Consider the following 20674-nt stretch of genomic DNA (forward strand, 5'->3'; position numbering starts at 1 on the left):
TGGTTATTTCCCTTTTGTCTCCGTAGTTTGCAAAGATTGGGGTGCAATATGGGAAACTAGTTACGACTAGAGGGTCAAAAGAAAATAACGTTGTTGCAAGGTGTCGACACGATAAAGGAGAATGATTTTGGCCTTTCTTTAGTGCCACGTGTTCTTAAATCAGCAAGTAGTATAATGACGTGTGGACATCTCGTGGCTGACAGTGGCTGGGGAAAAGGGAGAGAGGGACCAGAAAAACTTTTTGGCTCACTTTTTTGCTTTTAGTTATGTGGAGCCTAGATTTTTCAGATTTAGGGCTCAGAATTGCTGAGTGAGTGATTTGGATGATGGTGACCTACCAAGCCGGTAACCGCCGCTCCCTTTTCCATTTGAGGTAGGTGAAAAGGTCGACATTTTCAATGTGCATAAAAAATTGATAGTGGGAAGTAAAGAAATTTTTCCTACCCACATAGTTGTGGCCTTGTGGGTGGAAATAATTTTTTTATTTTGTGGTAACGCTATCCATTTTTTAATCCTTTTTAATTTCTTCTTCCTCCATCTTTTCTTCCCGTCAGGGCGCCACCGTCAACTCCGATGACACTTCCACCATTAACTCCGACGACACTCTCAATATTATCTGTGACGATGCTCATCTGTCTCTTTTTATCCTTCTTCTTTTTTCTTCTCTTTCCTTCTCTTTCCTTCTCTTCTATGTTCTGGCGAAGGAAAAGTCTCATCTTCGGAACCCTCTTCTGGTAAGACCAGGCAGACTTCGCTTGGATCTAGACTCTAGATCGAGAGAGAGAGAGAGAGAGAGGAGATGAGAAGAAAAAGAAGTCGTCGATTTGAAGGATGTGCTCGGTGAATATTTTCTGGGTTTTCCATCTTGTACCCTGAAAAGTTCTTTTTCCCAAAAAATCGACTTTATTTTTTTGAAAATTCCATTGACATTTGATAAGGTGCCTCTATAGGCGCTTCACTTTTCTTTCTTCACGTCCGCTATTTTACAGACGTATCACATTTTCGCTTATTTTGTAAATACGAACCTCAAATACCCTCTGACATGTGCTTTCTCTTCTTTTCTTTCATACTCTCCAACACTTTTTGTTTTTTCCTTCTTCCATTTTTATTTTGATTTTTCAGAGTTTTTGTATTTATGAAGGATATCATCGATAGGCCTAAATAAGTTCGTTCATTATGAAGGATATCATTTGGTCTCAGAGTTTTCAGAGTTTTTTATTTTGATTTTTCAGAGTTTTTGTATTTATGAAGGATATCATCGCTTATTTTGTAAATACGAACCTCAAATACCCATGAACCGATTTCTCAGAGTTTTTGTATTTATGAAGGATATCATCGATAGTTCGTTCATTAAAGAATGAGACCAAATAAAAAAGTTCAAAATATCTCCATTTCATATGAGAAATCGGTTCCAAAAACCCTTTTCATCATTTTATCTTCTAATCTTCTGAGTTTCGATGTAGTTCAATCTTTGAAAATAGTTTATCAGCGATTTGGGATTGATTTCCAATAATTTTAGAATGATTTGTTAGTAATATAATTTAACAGATCTGAAAATTTCGAACAATCTCGTTCTCGTATCAATTCGAGAGCCTAAATAAGTCGGTTTGGCTTGGACCGTTAGCAAAAAAACAAACATAACCGGTCCTCGTTGACCAAATTTCCAACTGAACCAAAGCAAATGACATTTTATCTAACTCAAAAATCGATCAATCCAATTACGTTTGGCCTAGTCACCTTAGACGATCATTGTTCACCTTTAATTAATAGATGAACTTTGAAAATACGTAAAACATAAACAGAACAAGTCTTGAACCGCCAAAGGCAGTCAGGGGCCAAAAAATCTAAAGCGGTTGCTTTGGCTCTATCGCAACGAAGAGTCTCAATTGTTTGGATTTAGTAAGTCAATTTCAAAATAATAATATTCCAATGCTTTGGCTCTATCGCAACGAAGGGTCTAAAGTGTTTGGATTTAGTATGTCAGTTTCAAAATAATAATATTCCAATGCTTTGGCTCTAACGCAACAAAGGGTCTGAAGTGTTTGGATTTTGTACGTCAGTTTCAAAATAATAATATTCTAAATAGATTTTCATAAACAATTGATCAAACTATTGGAGCCATTTTCGTCCTACCAGTGTGAGAGTGTCATGGGTGCATTCTTAAGTGGCCTTGGTGGCGACAGAGGTCAAGAGTGTGATCCGGCCCAAAAACACATAACATAAATTAAGTTGCACCTCAATGTAAAAGTTTAGATTATGTAAAAGAGGTAAAAAGTTCAAATCCAGTAAGAATTGGTTAAATTGGGGTTGATTGAGGTGGAGTGGTGGATTGGGTAGTAGAGTATACAATAAAATAAAATAAAATAGTATGAAGCTAAAAACAAAATGATGATATCACCTTGTTGGATCTTAAGCCACTAGATTTCGTGGCTGAAAATCAACCATTTTTTGCTGACTTGGATTCACAACCAGCCAGCCACCTTAGCAACCGAAGTTCCCGGTAAACCAAAATCTCATAAATAAGACCCTCTCTCCTCTTCAACTTTTCAAACATCTCTTCTCAAGTCTTTCACTGATAAGTTTCAACTCTCTCTCTCTCTCTCTCTCTTGATCTCTAACACACTTTCTCTCTCTAAAACAACTGTTAAAAGTCCTCCTCCTCCTCCTACTCTCTTTCTCTCTCTAGAAATGTTTATTAGTAGTAGTGATATGAGCGATTCAACGATAAAGCTATTTGGAAATACGATTTCACTAAAAGAAACTCATTTTCACACTCTTTCAGTTGAGAAATCCGATCAAGATTGTCAGAGTTCAGTTGTCGATTCTGAAATCAAGGTATATCCTATTTCCTTTTGTTTTTTTTGTTTTTTAATTCTAGGGTTTGATTGGATGCTCTCTAAATGAAGTATTTACCTTTTCTATTTTCTTCATCTGATGATTTCTGATTCATTAATTCATCTTGACTTTGAACTTCCCCCCCCCACCCCCCTCCACCCCCCCCCCCCCCCCCCCCCCCACCCCTAAATTAAGATCACTTCTTTCAATCCAAATCTTTTAACCTTTTGATTTGATTGTGTGATCAATTTCATTAATTTTTTTCTGGAATTTATCCTATTTAGGAATGTGTCAGAATAGTCCCCAGAGGGAAAAAGTTAAAATCACAAATAACAGTACCACATAGGAAAAAGGGTAATCTAGTAACCAAGAATGTAATATCTAAGTTCTCTTCAGTCTCCACTCGTTTACAATTGGTTTTGAGTTAGATGACCATGACCGTAACAGAATGATATAGTTATTAATGTTTAGCTCTAATGCTCATTTTCGTGATTGAATTGAATTTTTGGATGCATAGAATGACATAACATTTTATTTGCGCGTGTTTAATCTTAGTGGACTTATTTATGTATTTCAGAATGGGTGCATAGAGGAAATCGAAGAAGAAGATACTTCTATTGCAGAAAAATGTGGTACATCGAATAAATCTTCGTCATGTGATGCTGGGAAGGAAGACAATCATCAAAGGTATTTAAAAGATAATAAACCGGAAGGAAGCGAGCCTGAGACTGATACTATGAGCGAAGAGAAAGTTCTCAAGAAGCCCGATAAGATTATTCCATGTCCTCGTTGCAACAGCTTAGAGACAAAATTTTGCTACTACAACAATTACAATGTTAGTCAGCCTAGACACTTCTGCAAAAAATGCCAGAGATATTGGACGGCTGGGGGAACAATGAGAAATGTTCCTGTTGGGGCTGGAAGGAGGAAGACTAATAAGCATTTTGACTCACAACACCGTCAACTAATTGTATCGGCCACTGAAGATCCTATGTCTTGGGTATGTTCTGCTCTTGCAAGACCCGTGAAGGGAAGTGAAACTATTCCGAAGTTTGCCCTTGGTACTCCTGATTTCAAGGAGAAGTGTTTATCTTCTGATAAGCTTAAACAGAAAAATAAGATTGGTTCTTTGGTGTGTGTAGACGATGGGGAGGAACCCTCGTCATGTGGGTCTTCCATCACGGCTTCTTCTTGCCGTGAAAATGAACTTCCTGGCAACGCCGCTAACATAGAGAAAGGTAGCATGCCAGGAAGTTGTAATGGGCTCAGTCCGACACATCCGCTGCAGTTATATCCGGGCCTTCCATGGCCTTATTCGTGGAACTCAGGTTGGAATAATGTAGTTCCTGTGACAGTGGTGGGACAATGCTCGCCCGAGATGATTTATGGAGCTGAAAATGGTATCTCCAGACCAGTTGAATGGTTGCCTTCGTCTCCTGCATTTTGCCCACAAGCCATTGCCTTCTCTTTCGCGTCGCCTCCTACTTATTGGCCCTGCATGCCCGAATGGTCCGTTGGAGCATTCCATGTGCCATGGGTTGGACCTTCTACTAGTAGTTGCACATCTCCAACATCCAGCACCACCAACAGTGGTTATTCAGGTAACATTTCTCCTTGTTTAGGCAAGCATCCAAGAGATTCAAATCCAGAAGAAGATAAACTGGAAAAATGTTTTTGGGTTCCGAAAACACGAAGAATCAGTGACCGAGATGATAAGGCAGAGAATTCAATTTGGACTACTTTAGGCATCAAAGGTAACCAGAATGAACCGATTACAGAAGGTGGTATTTTTAAAGCTTTCGAGCCAAAGATACAAGGTCATGCTCATACCTTAGATGCTAGACAGATATTACGTGCAAATCCAGCCGCCTTTTGTCGATCTCAGTCATTCCAAGAGAGCACTTAAAAGAGTCTACCAGAAAACTCTTCTCGCTCACCTACTTCCGCCGCAGTTCTGAGATATCTTTCTTTTGACATATTAAGGTAGAAGGTTTGATGTTTTGTCATTGATAATTAGGGTTGTATACTTGTATGTACATAGTAGTGGATAGAATAGAGAGAGAAGAAAGAAATGTAGTTTATGTATTCTAGAGCTCAACCTTTGATATTGTTGTTCTTGGTCATGTAGTAATAAAGATTTCTTGCCAATTGAAAGACAAATTTGTAGCTGTTTGTTTCTTTCATGAACTCAAGAATAGGATACCATGGTCTACGAAAAACTTAATCAAGACCTAGAAACTTAAATCTTAAAACTTCATTCTACAGGAATTCAAACAGGAAAAATGGCAGGAATTAGAATAGGTAGGGAAGACAAACTGCCTCTGTTAATGTTATGTTTCTAGACCTGAAATGACTCGGTCAGATTTCAGAATATTTGTTTTTGTCTGACCTGTGATGTTTCAGTTTAACTCGTCTAAGTAGCTGAATTTGGTTTCACTTCAGCCAGACCATTAAGATTTGGAAATGTCGGATAAGTCGGATTCAGATAATGAGGAAAATAAATACCACCCAAGTAGTGAATGTGGAACCATAAACCATTTGTATCTGAACTGCTATGATTCTGCAACTCTTATTATAGACTAGTTAATTTTTTATCCGGAATTTGATTTCCATGACAATAGACTATACTTGAAGAACTTTGGAAGTGGAAGAAGATGAATAATTGTGCAAGGCTGATTATCATTAAATTTACAATATAATACAACGTTAAATTACATACAACATCAAAACTATCCTTCGGATAGCTGACAAACGCCATAAATAGTGTGCAAAAAACAAGACCGACAAAACCAACCTAAAGAATATGATTTCTATACACACAATGTACGGGAAAGAATGTGGGACTATAGATAAAGGAATAAAACAACATGGTCATTTATCGTGGAGGATCAGAGATTCGATTCATTTCTACTTCTACTTGAGCAAATTCTCTTCGACGGGTATACTTTTCAACTTCTCTAGCAATCTGAATATCAGAAGGAACTGCATATTGACTTATAACCTTCATAAGGAAACGTGGAAGTAATGCTGCAACTAAGATGGCGAAAATGCTAAACCAAAATCGTGCAGTTCCTGCTGCGTGAAATATGGCCCTGCAAATAATAAAACCAGATCTACTAATCAGTATCTTTTTACGTGTATCGTGAATCAAAGGGCGAAAGAGCTCATATTTCATAGGTATAAGGTCCCCTATAAGTCATGGAAGTTCAAGGAATCGACTTCTAACTGAGTTAAAACCCATAATCTTATATTCGTTTAAGGCCCCAAAATTAAGAGTCCGCGTTGTTTTAGACACGTTTAAGGCGAGCAAAAATAAACTCATATTCGAAGTGTTCATGTAAGTAATGAATAAAGAGTGTTATGAATATAGAGGGATTAGGGAAAGATGATATTACCAGTAACCGGGCAAAATAGGAATAGCATCGATAATAATGATAGCAACAAATGTAGCTAGTATAGAACCCCATATGGCCGCATGAGTAATCCACGACCATCGTAATACATCCATGGCCAAATGAATATTTACTAGTACTACCACTGCAATAGTCCACAGATCTCCCATGCTAGAAATATCCTCTGTACTTTGCCTATAAGCAAAAAAAGCGACAAAGAAGAGAACCATGCTTTGCCAAACAGTATCGATCATTGTTATCCAGAACAATTTTAAGTTGTAGCTTTCGTGTCTTTGACCAGATCCATAAAGCTGAGGATGTTTCAGCAGAGTTTTCTTGCTCAAGTCTTTGTCAAGAACCCCAACAACGATTGTCGGTAATGAAGCATAGATGATAGAGTATAGTACACCATTCCATTCATTTATTGCCGTTGTCAGCGTGAAACCAGTGTAAATGGTATACCTGTCAGAGTAGATAAAAATTAGGGTAATTTTGCGGATGGGTCACGGAAAAGTACTAGGTGATGAGTTTGGGTCACAAGTTCGTTTTTTTTAAGTTGGGTCATGGACTGACTTTGCCCATTAAGGGTTTAGGGTTTCGGTTGTTATAATGAAAGACATGATAACAAAAACACAAACCAAACTAAAAAAACAAAAGGAGAGAAGTACTTACCAGAATAGCATGAAGACATATACGGCATTCTTATAGAAGTTGTACAGTATCATGTATCCCATTCGTTCGTAATTCCAATGACCATGGACCAATAACAGCGGAACCAAAAATCTGAACTGGCCCATGGCAAAATCTGAGGCCATAACAGCTTGCCTTCCCTCTTGACCACTAATGCCAATTCCGACATCAGCCTTTTGGATCATCGATACATCATTTGCACCTAGAAAAATTTGAATACACGATCTATCAACTATAACACAATGCTCTATAACGATCAACTTCACAATATTAATGATAGAGAATTTGTAATTATCAATAGAATCGAAGAAACCCGTACTTACCATCTCCAATGGCAAGGGTCAAGTCATCCGTCCTATTCTTTATGAGTGCAACAATTCCGGCCTTTTGTAACGGAGCTACTCGACAACAAAGAACCACACTACATTCTGTGGCTAATTGGAACAGCTGCAGATCAAAATAGCAAGTTAAGATTAGAATTAAGCAGAAGAATAGTATCGAATAATTACTTTTTGCGGGGTATGTATGGGTGTACCTCTTTTTCTAACTCAGTCTCAAGAATATAGACAAGGCTGGTACCATCGATGATCAAAGCAAGAGGAATTCTACCATCTACTCCGGCATTCGATGAACCGGAAGATAATGCCATGAGCTTTTTTGACATGGATTTTCCATCTTCAAGGCTCTTCCTACACGATTCCTTCGAATTACTGTTTATTACAATTTGGGTCATCTCATTAGTTAGAAGCTTACAAGAATAACCAATCGATATGGCGGTCTCTTGTTTGTCCCCTGTCAAGACCCATACTTTGATTCCAGCTTGCCTCATTGATTCTATGGCTTCAGGTACACCTTGCTGAAGCTTATCTTCAATTGCCGATGCTCCCAATAGCTCTATATTCTTTTCCAAATCAACAGCAACCGAACGGAGTAAACTCGCCCGTCCAATCAATGCAGTGCTTGCTTTTTGATAAGCTAATTGCCAGTTCTCGAACTCTTCCACATTCAATTCCCTCGTACCAATAACCAAAGTTCTCAGACCCAATGATGAGTACGCGTGAAGATGATTCTCTGTTGCACCTCGAAAATGGGTATTTGCCGATTTGTTAATTATGCTAAACATCGAATTATCTGCACCTTTCACGAATATTTTGACACTCTTGTCTGGGCAGCCTACTATTACCGACATCCTTTTCCTATCACTATCAAACTCATGCATACCCAAAACATCAAACCTGCATTTTCCACAACGAGGAATTCCAAAAATTTGAACAATTTCATTAGAAAAAAAACATATTTTTCCACAATGAAACTAATTCTCAAAGATGCAGATATTTACTTTTGTCTTTCTCCTTGTACATCAATGATTATATGCCCGGATGTTCGTTCTAGAAGCATAAAACCATACGTTGCGGCAGCATAAACCAATGCTTGCTCGTCAGGAGATTCGCCCTGGTAATCAACCAACTTCTGATTCGGGTCTGTTGTATCTACAACCAATGGCACAATCGTGTTGCAAGCAGCAAGAGCAAGAAAGAAATCGTGGGCAAATTTGCCTTCCTCTGTTTCCTTGCCACTTCTCAATGCCCTTTCGAGTTCTCTGTCAATCTTTACCTTCATTTTTGGCCTCAAAATCTGTTCATCCACTGTTTGAAAAAAGAATATAAAAAATAAACTTCTCCATTCACACTAGACAAGGCAAAAACATCACATTTTCTATCAGGAAATAAATCGTTCTTACCTCCGACAGAATATCCATATTGGTCTCCTTGGGGTTGAGCTTTTCCTCCATCATAATCAACTCCTCCTATGCTTGCACATTGAAACTCCATCTTGTTCTCAGTTAGTGTTCCAGTCTTGTCTGAGAACACATATTTTATTTGTCCAAGATCCTCATTTATGTTTAAAGCTCGGCATTGGAAACTCGAATTTGAAGCCTCATGATATAGATCTTTATCTCGGATCATGAAATAGGCCTGTCCAAGACGGACCAACTCCATCGAGATATAAAGAGATATAGGTATAAAAATCTGGAACACGATAATTGACTGGAGAAACCTAAAGACTACCTCAGCTGCAATTCCATAGAAGTTGTAATTCTCTGCAGTTTCTTTGGTGAAATCCAACTTCCTAAAGTAAGGTAAGTAGTCCAATGCATCCTTATGACGTATAAGCCAAGCTCCACCCAAGCCCGTTACAATCGCACACAAAACAATGAGAAAGATCGAGAGAATTATAATCTCTCGGTTCATAGCTGTCTCCAATCGGCTTCTCTTAGATGGGGCTCCTGAGTTATTAAGCATTGCCTTAGTCTCACGACCAGCATAAACAACAACACCAACTGCCCATGCCGTGTTCTTTAGCTCACAACCACGAAGAATAATATTTGAAGGTCCAAGTGAAACCTTTTTCCCATCAATTTCCATGTTTGCCTGGAACCCATATATGTTACGGTTAGGACGTTCACATTTGATCAACCCTTCAATTACTTCTCTCTCGGGCATCTTCGATAATGTCTCTTGTTTTGCATATCGAGTTTTCAAGTTTGATTCTCCATCTAAATTAATGGTCTGTACATAAGCAGCTCCAGTTTGATCACTAGTAGAGAGCAATACCATGTCACAAGGGAGAGTATCATTTGCTGAAACTTTGAGTATCTCCCCGACCCGAATCTCCTTCCATCTCTTCTCTTGAAACATACCATTAACAAGTACTAAAGCTAACCTATTGTTCTCAATTTGATCGGAACGATATCGTCTCCAATCCTCATAAGTATCTTTTAAAGCAGTAACAAGAAGTACAAATGCTAATGGAAGTACAGAAGCAGCAGCACTAAATACAGCAAGAAAAGGGAGCTGGTTTAAGACAGCAATGACAAGGAAATATACATATGCAACTCTATGAAATTGTTCGAATAGGTTTCGAGGCAAAAATGTTAGCAATGAATACTTTCTAGTTCGAATCGAATTACCTGCGAATTCAAACTTTTCATTAGTTCTCTCAGGATTATTCACAAATATGAGCCTTGCATCATCATCACTGATTTCCTTTTGGGACATACTTTGTCCCCCAGAATCAGCTCCTCTTGACCCATACCTTATAGGAACAACTGATTTAAAACCTGAATGATTGAAGCTCTCAATGGAAGAACTTGAAGATATGAAAGAATTCCCCTCACCAATTGAATGTTTCCTCCCATTTCTAAGAGATGAAGAAGAATTTGGAAAATTTTCAACTTGGGTGGTGCTAGTACTGGGTTGATTTTGTTCTTGATCAATTTGAAAAGACAAAATCTTTGAATTAAGATTAGTATTAGAGATGGGTAGGTTTGATTTGTGTTGAGATTGGGTTGAAATGGGTAAGAACAATTGATGGGGTTCAATAGTTGATGATGGAGTTCTAGGTGAAGGAATCAAAAGAGGTCTTTCATATGCCATTAATCCTTCCCTTTTCTAAAAGTTTCTAAATTTTCATGTTAGTTCAATAAAATCAAGGGGTTTTGGTGGAGAGAAGAGAGGTTTTAGAAGTATGGGTTTGATTAAAAAAACTTAACTTGATTGGTTAAGAGATAGATTAATGATGTTTATTACAAAGTTGTTAGGTTTGGGTGTCTTTGAATTTGTATTAAGGGTTTTTTGTTTAGAGAGATAAACTGAAAAATTTGAAGCCATAAGAGAGAGAGAGAGAGAGAGAGAGAGGAAGAGTCAAGGAAGAAAGAGATGGCGGCAAAATGGAAGAAATGAGGAGAAAGGTCACAAATGGAGGCAAACTTTGTTGGTCTAAGTTTGACTTTCCAAGAAGTCAAATCTTTCTAGAAGGAGTGAGGAAAGGCTATCCTCCAAAAAGTCCACAATTGACTGTTTCAACAAAAAAAAAGAAAGTCCACTAAAATCATTTGAAATTTGACTACGATCTTAATCATTTTACTTGAATCATTCAACATATCTCTCAACTAAATCCTTGTTCTTGAAAGAAATGGCAGAGATTGTGAAATTTTTCCTTGAAAAATTGAGTGATATCTTAACTCAAGAAGCAAGTTTACTAAGTGGAGTAGAAGGGAAACTAAGGATACTTCAAGACAGGTTTGAGTGGATGCTTGTCTTTCTCAAAGCTGCAGATGTTCATCGAGGCGAAGATGAAATGTTTAATGTTTGGGTTAGACAAATCCAAGAGGTTACCTATCACACTGAGGACATCATCGACCAATTCATGTGCGAGATGAAAAATCAAAACCAAAATCATAGAAGGACTAGCAATTTTTTCCTTGGGTACTTATATAGTTGTATTAGTCACACCAAAAAAATACCAACTCTACATGTTCTTGCAAATGAAATTGATGATATTGACTCGAGAATCAAGGAAATCATGGTCAATAGGTTGAATTTTAGCATCGGAGGAACGAAATCATTTGGAGAATCGTCGGTTAGGACTCGAAATGTTGGGGAAAAGAGAGCTCCTATAGTTGAGGAGACAAATGTGATCGGAAATGAAGATAGTATAAGAGAAGTCAAGTCATTTTTGATGGAAGGTGAGGCACGTCGAGTTGTTGTTTCGATTGTGGGAATGGGTGGTCTTGGCAAGACTACTTTGGCTAAAAAAGTTTATGAAAGCAATGAAATTAAGAGATCTTTTGATTGTATTGGTTGGGTTTATGTGTCTCAACAGTACCAATTGAAGGAGGTCTTACAAGGGCTATTAACAAGTTTGAGAGTGCCTTGTGAAGATCAAGAATCAGAGGAGGAGCTGAGGGACAAGCTTCACGAGTTCTTGCGAGGTAGTAAGTATTTGATTGTGGTAGACGACATATGGAATGCTGACATATGGTATGAACTTCACTCGGTTTTCCCCGATGAAGATAAGACGAGTAGAGTACTTGCCACAACACGAAACAAAGAGGTAGCGTTATGCTTTGGTCCCTCAAGAAGAATTCACCAATTGCGTTTCCTAAATGGATTCGAAAGTTGGGAACTTTTTTGCAAGAAAATCTTCTCACTAATGCCTAGTGTTGACGAGGGAAGTCTCTCAGTTGAGTTAGAAGAGTTGGGAAAGAAGATGGTTGCAAAATGTGGAGGATTACCTTTAGCGATCGTCGTATTAGGAGGATTTTTATCGAGGAAAGTTAGGAGCCTCTCTGAATGGTCTAAAGTAAATAATAGTGTAAGATGGCAAGGAAGTAGTCATGGAACTAGTTCTAACTCTTGTATGAGAATCTTAAAGTCTAGTTACCATGATTTGCCATATTACTTGAAGTTGTGTTTTTTGTATATGGGTCTTTTCCCCATGTATCGTGAAATCCGTGCATCAAGATTGTTTCGGCATTGGATTGCAGAGGAATTCATACATACAATAGGAGAAGAAACCATGGAAGACATTGCAGAGGACTACCTCGAGGAACTAATTCATAGAAGTATGGTTCAAGTGGTGAGAATAAAATCCGACGGAAGGGTAAAAACTTGTCGTGTTCATGATACCCTTCGCGATCTCGCCATTCAAGAAGCTAAAAAGGATAGGTTTTTTGAAGTTTACAGAAGTTATGAAGATTTTGCAAAGCTAAGTCATATCCGTCGGCTCGCTATTCATGAGTGCCATCTTCCCTTTCACAAGGTAGAGCTATGGTTTTCTCAATTTCGAAATATTCGTTCCTTAATCTGTTATAGAATCGATGTTGAAGGTAAGACATTCTACGATTCTATGTGCAAGAGTCTTAAATTTTTAAGGGTCTTGGAACTAGACCTAAATAACGACCGATATATTACCGAACTACCAGAGGAAATAGGAGAACTTATACATCTAAAGTACTTGAGCTTATGGAGAACTAGTCTCAATAGTATTTCGAGATCCATAGCTAGACTTGTAAATTTACAAACTCTAGATCTAAGAACTACTAGTCATGAAACCATCCCAAGTAGTGCAATTTGGACATTAAAGCAACTTAGGCATCTAAATATTCTTGGTTTTCCTTGCATCCCTATCATACACAAGTACTCTAAGAGAATTTTGTCGGGTGTTCATAATTTAACAAATCTTCAGACGTTAAGGATGAATTCAGGTAGTTGGATAGAAGGTGGTGGGTTGGGTGAGTTAAGATTACTAAGGGAACTAGTAATAGTAGGAAGTTTAGCACCTTATGCAAACGAGATGGCTGAATCTATCAAGAAATTAGACACCCTTCGATTGTATGAGCTTCATTGCAGCGAAGAAATCCCAAACTTGATGCCATTTTCGAATCACAAATTCATGTACAAGTTACTCTTAGATGGAACCATGTTGAAGCCATTCCACACGCCTAACTATTTCTCACCGAACCTCACTATGCTAACATTGTCCAACTTACGATTAGAAGTTGACCCAATGGAGGTACTAATGAAGTTGCCAAAGTTAAAGATTCTCGAATTACTATTCGATTCATATGTTGGGCAAAATATGGTTTGTTCAAAGGGTGGATTTGCTAATTTACAAGTTCTGCAAATATGTGCATTAAAAGAGTTAGAGGAGTGGGTTGTGGAGGAAGGAGCCTTGGTGAGTCTTAGATGTTTGATAATAGGAGGTTGTGAACATCTAAAAATGCTCCCTAATGGGTTGCAACATTTGAGCACAGTCCAAGAGTTGAAGTTGTTTACCATGCCAGATGAATTCACTAACAGAGTAAAAGAGAATGTTGGGGATGATTTTGAGAAGATCAAGCACATTCCTTTTGTGAATACAGGATTTCAGAAAGTGAAGATCAATGATCTCTACAACACTTTACGGGAAGTCTACACGATTGAAGGTAATATTTGATCCCCTTCGTAGTTTTTATGTTTATTTAACTTTGCTTGGGAAAAATGTGAGTTAATTTTTTTTTCTTCGTCTGGATCATAACCAATGCAGATGCTAAGTATCCAGAAGATGTCTCAATGTTATCTCGTATGTATAACGACGTCGATTCAGTTCTCACTAGCAAGACTACCACTTAATTACGTCTGCCACAAGAAAAACTTGAAGAATTTTGTTGTTTCCATATGAGTGTGATAAGAATATTTCGATTTTACCTTTTCCATGTTAATGGGTAATTGAGACTACAACCATTGCTAATTAATAATTTGAGTTCCTCTCATTTGGTTAAAATTTGTAATCCTCCTGTGTACTTTAAACTCATAATAGTTGTGAGGGGTTGGAGTCTAGATTATAAGTTTGTGCTCAAGCGTAATAAAGGATCGTTGGTTAAGAGCCAGAACTTCGTATTCGTTTAGTTTGAGCTTGAAAAGCGAAGACAATATGAATAACTGCTAAGACTTGGAGAGTCACAATACCAACCAATATATGAATTTCATCACTGGGTCGAGATGCGATCAAATTCAGCTTAGACTTGGAGAGTCACAATACCAACCAATATAATTTGAGTTCGTCTCATTTGGTTAAAATTTTGAATCATCCTATGTACTTCAAACTCATAATAGTTGTGAGGGTATGGAATCTGGACTACACGTGTATGCTCAAGCATAATAAATGATGAGGTCTTTTAGGTGCGCTCGTGGAGCCTTCGTTGAGAACAAAATTCCGTATTTGTTTTGTTTGAGCTTGAAAAGCAAAGATAATATGAATAACTGCTAAGACTTGGAGAGTCACAATAACAACTAATATGTGGATTTCATCAATGGGTCGAGATGCGATAAAATTCAGCTAAAAGCTACGACACATGGCCGACTCAAATGGTTGATAGGCGGAGTTAAAATTTGGGGCCTGTGTAGAAAAAGTAAACAAAATTCCTAAAAGTGCTTAGCTCTTAAAATTTTAACCCGTGACATCTGACTCAAGATCTAAGATCTTAACCACTAAACTACAACTTAAATAATGTAACTCATTTGCTTATAATATAATAATTATTTCAAAAGTAACACAAAAAATTCGAACTATGAGATCCTTAGTTACGTTCAGGACATCCCATGCCACATTGCCACAAGATATCCCAAGCAAAGAGAACAACTATAAGATTAAGTTTCTAGGACCTTATAATAGTGTTATGGAATATGCCACAAGATTAAGTTTCTTGGAGAAAGAGAGATGAATGTTGGCCTGATTTTTGTGCCCTGAGATATGAACTGAAGATGAAGAGGCATCTTTTGATATCATCTCATTGTTGCATGTAAATCGAAAGTTTAACAATAAAGCTCATAACTTTGCTGTAAATTAACTCTAAGAAAATAGCACAAGCATTTATGCATGTTTTTCTAAATGTTCTTTATCTCACCCTAACATCCATGTACTTCAACTAATTCTAGATAGATGTTATGTTTGTCTCAAAAAGAAAATGATGTGGCATATCTTGGTTGGACTATGGGCATGCCACCTCATCAACAATGACTTTGACCAGTAGAAAAACACATTGAGTGCCTAAAGCCAAATTAGAGGTGCTTATTAGCCTTGAATCAGAGGTGTCTTATGCCTAACTTGTTTTTTTGTGTTAACTTTGATCAAAGAGAAATGTTATATACACTTACTATTTTTACCTGCCACACTCACATCTCCTTTTGACTTCAACAAAAATTACCTTAGATGTGAGTGTATATATTACAAAAATGGTAAAATGGTGAGTGCATTTAAAATTTCCCTTGATCAAATGACTAGCACTTGCACAACTGAGAAGTTTTATAGGCACCTCCCATTAATGTTATAGGCGCCTCTTTCACAAACTCCCTCTCAAACTCCCCTTCAGGGAGGCGTCTATAACACTTAGTTATAGGGGACGCTTTTAAAACTTCCCTGCAAAATATTGCTTTCACCATTCAGTGAGTGAAGCTAATTCTTTCATCAAAAAAAAAAAAAGTGAGTGAAGCTAATTTGAGTTGAGCGGCCATATGTATGTTTCTTCACTTGATATGGATTCGAATAGTCAATATATTCAATTGGTATGGACACATCACGAATTCATAGACTGAATAAATCCGACCACTACAATCGCCAAATGTCAAATACGTCTAGGACACTAAAGGTCATATAAAGACCATTACGACATCACAGGGGCATAAAAGTTTGTTCTTCTACTTATTGATACTCTTTAACACACTTCAATAAATAATGGATTTTATTTCCATCGTGAATCAAATATATGACTTCCGAATTTTTGAAGTAGTAATCTATATGGGATACAGTTGTTCGGTTCACTGAACAAATTTGAATTTAGGGTTTCTAGAAAAAAAAAATCCACCTCTAGATCTGGAGCAAAATAACAATTAGGATCAGAGAGAAGAAAACATAGAAGACACATCTAATCCTTACTCCAAACCAAAATAGATTTTTCTTCTACTTCACCCATCTATGGGAATGCTTGAAACTAAGAAACCCCAAAGAACTCTTTTCTCAATTATATTATTTTTTTTAAAACTTAAGCTATAGTTAGGACTAAGATTAACTTAATCACGATTCATAATTGAGAGATTTCTTACCATGGATTATCCAAATCGGAGGGTAAACTTAATAATGCTCTAAAACAAATAGTGTGAAACCTTGCTAGACGAATATAATCAACTACTCCTACGATATCGACGACCAACCAAATATCGGCTATAAACTTCCAAATTTAAATAAATTAACTAGGATGATTTCAACATTAAGAAATATTAATGTTAAGTTAGGAGGAGGTGGGAAAGGAACAAAATGAGATTAGGAAATCATTATGGAACAAATTAATGACAAACTCTAATCTATAAATGAAGTCATTTTCAAATAAGTTTGTTTAGTAAATGTTTTTACTAATTTCAAACACAAGCATAATAGAAGTTGTTTTCTTCTACGTCTATTTCTTCGTTTTGTATTATTTGAATTAAATAATTTTTTTTTTGTATTATTATAATTGAATAATACTAACATAAAAGGATAAATAACGTGGGAAAATGAGAATGCTTTATTTTCAACCAAATGACTCCCCACATCTAAGATTCTCTTTGTTTCTTTTGTTGGTGGGCTTTTTTTGCCCTAATTATAATCATATTGTTTCCCCAAATATCGAAACCACACGCTCACACGTGAATAACCCTAACTTCGAAAACACACGCACACATTTTATACATAAAATATACGGTCGTTGGGTATATAAAAATGCATTGCATTGAGAACAACGATAGGATCCAATGTTTGGGACTTTTCTGGAGAAGTAAACTTTTTTTTTATCAAATGTGTTTCAAAGTGTAAAAGAAACCGTCACCACTTGGTTGCTCAAATGGTATATAGTGTTGATGTATCAATCTCTTGTAATGACTATAGATCGTAGTCGAGTTCTCATAAAAAATAATAATTAAGAAACAAAGTAAGAAAATATATTTTTATTTCGTATTTATCATATATAAAGGACTAAAAAGAAAATACACTCCAAGTATTTGCATCCACTATTGGTACTAGCATGTCTAGTCAAGACATAACAACAAAAAAGCATGTGGCAGTCAAGGCATTAGTTATTAATTGGCTTTCATCATATAAGATTTTGACAATAATTCTAAATTAATCAGTATCTATTTCATCATATACGACTTTGACAAATATGTATCAGACTTACAACAACTCTTAAAAAATATAAATTTTACAAGTTCTATTACTGATAGTGTTACTGATAGTGTTACTGATAGTGTTCTATTTGTTAGGTTAGTTTTTAACTGAAAATATTCAGCTATTCTACTATGTTAGATGTCGTACATTAATTAGACAAAAAGTCTAATAATCTCATCCACCAATTTCATTACTTGACTTCTTTTTTCTTATTTCATTTTTTCATATTTTGATTTTCTTCCATAGAGACTTTTAACAAGGAAGATGAATTTTAAAGAAAACAAAAGTAAAAGAAGAAAATAAATGAATAGGAGGAAAGAATACAAAAGAAACCGTTTCTAACTTGGCCCAAGTGGTTATTTTCCTGTCGGTTTGGAATACCAAGGAAGAAATCTTTAGGGGATTTCAATTTCCCCCGCTTTTTTCCCATGCCCCAGAAGGAACGTCGTCAACTTTATTACAAAATTCCGTTAAATCTCATACGACGGTTACATCGATCTCGTCATCCGTTTCTTGTGTCCGTGTACATGCACGTGCACTAAATTCTCGTCAAACTAGAACCTAACAAGATAAGATCTGTTCCATTTCGCCCCCTAGATATGACTAACTCACGAAGATAGCCCTTTTAGGATGACAAACTTGCAAAGTAGTTCCCCTTTTTGTTTTTTACTTAGTCCATTTTAACCGGTAATGCATTTTTTTCTTTTACCCTATCTCTCGTCTAGTTTTCTCCTTGGCCAGTCAACAACTCTTCAATAGACTTTTCTCACTTTCCTTAGAGCATCTCCAATGCAACACTCAAATGAAAAAACTTAGAGTGCTACCTAGGATATTTTGAGTTTTTTGTAAAAAACTCTCTCCAATGCAACACTCAATTTGGATCTCACAATGATGTGGCATCATTTAATATTGAGATATCTCAAGAAGAAACTCAATATTTGAGATTTCTTTTGAGGATCTCAATTGCCTACTCAACATTAAAAGCAAATCTAACCATCTAGGAAATGACACCTAAGTTATTTTTAGGTTGTTAGAGTGTTGCATTGGAGATGTCTTTTGAATTGAGAATCTCAACATTGACATTTAGGAAAGAGAAACTCAATTGAGCCTTGACACATAGAACTATTTGAGTTTTTTTTGAGTTTTGCATTGGAGATGCTCTTGTTTTTCTTTCTCTCCTCTCTCCACCACTATTCGGACTTCATAACCATCTCCTTCACCATCCCCTTTCTACTTCTATTTTTTTCTCTTTTTTCAACACTCTTCCCTCCATATTACTTATTCAATGAAGATAAAATATAGAAAAGAAAACATCAACTGTTAAAATTGACTAACCAAAGAAATGAAATAAAAATCATCCTCAAAGATAGAAAACGACAATACTGAAAACCAACTTGACAGGCGATAGGAAGGAGAAATAATGGACCAATCTAATTTCAAAGTACTCCTTTTTCTTCTTTTTGTTTCCTAACCTTTTCGAAAGATGTATAAAGATGAAATTAAGCATCAACCAAATGATTCTCAATCTCAACCACCATGTAATCCCATAATAAGATGTGTTGGCTCGGCTGAGCAAATTTTTTCTATAATGGGGGTCGAATTTTGTCTAGCATCCAGAAAACCCCTAAGATCGAATAAGATAACTTGGCTTTTAGCTTAAAAACTGTATTCATCATTTTAATCTAGGATGTTGTGAATTGCATTATCCAAGGTTGCATTTTCTTCTCTTATATTACTCTGTGTCATGATCATTTATTTGTGCAAATAAAGTAATAAATAGTTCTTGGGTTATTTCTCAAATGGCCCCCAACTTTGTGACCCGTCTCCTGCTTAGCCCCCTACGTTATCAAAAATACTCAGATGACCCCTTTTTAAAGATTCCGTTATAACATCGTTAACTAGTCATCATTTCTCTCTCTCTCTTCCATCTCATCACCTCTCTCTGCCACCTCATCGTCTTTATCGGCAAAAGTCGTCGCTCGACCAATTTTTTGGCCGGTGACTTTTTCCGATGAAGATGATGAGGTGGCAAAAATGTGAGGTGGCAGAGAAAGGTGATGAGATGGAGGAGAGAAGGTGATGACTAGTTAACGGTGTTATAGCGGTAACTGAAAAATGTCATCTTAGTATTTATGATAAAGTAGGGGCTAGGCAGAAAATCCGTCATAAAATTGGGGGTTATTTGGAAAATAACCATCTTTTTTGTAGCAACTGTAGCATAATTACCACAAAAGTATCACCAATAAGAGCCCTATACGGAGACGGGTAGGCCGTGCAACCGACTACATTTCTTATTATTTAATATATGTAAAATACATGGATAATGTTGAGTGTGGCTTTGTTTTTGTTTTTTTTTAAACCAAGCGAAATCATATTTCATTCATAAGTGATTCAATCACAAGTTGCATGGATGATAATTTTATTCCTTTGAGAATTACATGAGAGTTACATACGATAAGTTCATTGAACTTTCGAATGTAAAGTGGTTTTGTTGTTGCCTAAATTCTCGATTCTTCGCTTTCCAAATCTTGTCTGAAAGGGCTATTTGGAAGTTGATGAGTTGTCATCCTTTTTTTACACTGTCATCGTTGATTTTCTACTATTTTCCATCTCGATAAGTATGTACTGAAAATGAAAATAGGTCATAAAACTAAAAATTTCAATGTTTAAAAACTTCAATTGTATATGATCCACTACTAACTAATTTTATGACACAAAAATAAGTTATTGTTAAGTATATGACCACAAATAAGTCCCATAAAGGATGGTTAATAACAAAAAAAAACATATTTTCATTTGATGAAAACTAGTTATAATTGTCAACCGTTGGTAGCCCAAGTAGTTCCAAGCTGTTGACATAAACTCCAGAAATCCCTGGAAGTTCCAGGTTCGAATCCTAGAGAAAGTGAAATCTTTGGTTATTTGAATTGAAATTATTAGGGTACAAATAATGTAGTGTAGTTGGACTTTAGACCATTATCTAGTTGGGCTATAGGCCTGATCATGTTAGAGTTTGAGTGGGCGGGTATCGAACTTATCACATCTTTGATGTATCAATACTAAAATGTAATGACAACGTTGTCGGTTTCCAAAAAAAAAAAAAAAGTTATAATTGGAGTCAAAAGGAGCAACTAAAGGCATACAATGAATTCTACTTATTAAAAAACTTTAGGTTTAACAGAATTTCAACATCAACATTGAATTTTAAAACTCAACTACCCAAACAACTACAAGAA

The 20674-nt window shown here is 36.4% G+C and overlaps 3 protein-coding genes across 4 annotated transcripts; 2 read left to right on the top strand and 1 right to left on the bottom strand.

Annotated features, from left to right (window-relative positions):
• The first annotated feature begins 2554 nt into the window (after positions 1-2554).
• LOC147540239 (cyclic dof factor 1-like) lies at positions 2555-4995 on the top strand. The gene is made up of 2 exons (XM_086642330.1): positions 2555-2835; positions 3413-4995. Exons 1-2 carry the CDS (start codon positions 2689-2691, stop codon positions 4739-4741), a joined length of 1476 nt encoding a protein of 491 aa, XP_086498456.1. The 5' UTR covers positions 2555-2688; the 3' UTR covers positions 4742-4995.
• Positions 4996-5497: 502 nt separating this feature from the next.
• Positions 5498-10657, bottom strand: LOC147540240 (phospholipid-transporting ATPase 1-like). Of its 2 annotated transcripts, XM_086642328.1 has the most exons (8): positions 9889-10644; positions 8659-9749; positions 8257-8563; positions 7453-8152; positions 7241-7364; positions 6900-7119; positions 6231-6689; positions 5498-5927 (listed from the first exon to the last, which is right to left on the bottom strand). In XM_086642328.1, the coding sequence occupies exons 2-8, from the start codon at positions 9614-9616 to the stop codon at positions 5711-5713; spliced, it is 2985 nt and encodes a 994-aa protein (XP_086498454.1). In that variant the 5' UTR covers positions 9617-9749; positions 9889-10644; the 3' UTR covers positions 5498-5710. The 2 variants fall into 2 exon arrangements, with proteins under 2 accessions (XP_086498454.1, XP_086498453.1); XM_086642327.1 differs by having other exon boundaries at positions 8659-10657.
• A 182-nt stretch (positions 10658-10839) lies between these two features.
• On the top strand, positions 10840-14024 carry LOC147540241 (disease resistance protein RPP8-like). Its single transcript, XM_086642329.1, has 2 exons — positions 10840-13686; positions 13788-14024. Exons 1-2 carry the CDS (start codon positions 10893-10895, stop codon positions 13871-13873), a joined length of 2880 nt encoding a protein of 959 aa, XP_086498455.1. The 5' UTR covers positions 10840-10892; the 3' UTR covers positions 13874-14024.
• Positions 14025-20674: the final 6650 nt, after the last annotated feature.

The sequence above is a fragment of the Eschscholzia californica genome, unplaced genomic scaffold (assembly GCF_041429995.1).
Source record: "Eschscholzia californica isolate CP2 unplaced genomic scaffold, dmEscCali1.0.p SCAF_5, whole genome shotgun sequence".
Taxonomy (NCBI): domain Eukaryota; kingdom Viridiplantae; phylum Streptophyta; class Magnoliopsida; order Ranunculales; family Papaveraceae; genus Eschscholzia; species Eschscholzia californica.

Excerpts from the sequence above, each read along its gene's own strand:
- LOC147540239 (XM_086642330.1), top strand. The coding sequence starts at position 2,689 with ATGTTTATTAGTAGTAGTGATATGAGCGATTCAACGATAAAGCTATTT. Across the intron at positions 2,836-3,412 it reads TTGTCGATTCTGAAATCAAG|AATGGGTGCATAGAGGAAAT; the intron begins GTATATCCTATT and ends TATGTATTTCAG.
- LOC147540240 (XM_086642327.1), bottom strand. The coding sequence starts at position 10,354 with ATGGCATATGAAAGACCTCTTTTGATTCCTTCACCTAGAACTCCATCA. Across the intron at positions 8,564-8,658 it reads ATATGGATATTCTGTCGGAG|TGGATGAACAGATTTTGAGG; the intron begins GTAAGAACGATT and ends TTTTTCAAACAG. Across the intron at positions 8,153-8,256 it reads GTACAAGGAGAAAGACAAAA|GTTTGATGTTTTGGGTATGC; the intron begins GTAAATATCTGC and ends TGGAAAATGCAG.
- LOC147540241 (XM_086642329.1), top strand. The coding sequence starts at position 10,893 with ATGGCAGAGATTGTGAAATTTTTCCTTGAAAAATTGAGTGATATCTTA. Across the intron at positions 13,687-13,787 it reads GGAAGTCTACACGATTGAAG|ATGCTAAGTATCCAGAAGAT; the intron begins GTAATATTTGAT and ends TAACCAATGCAG.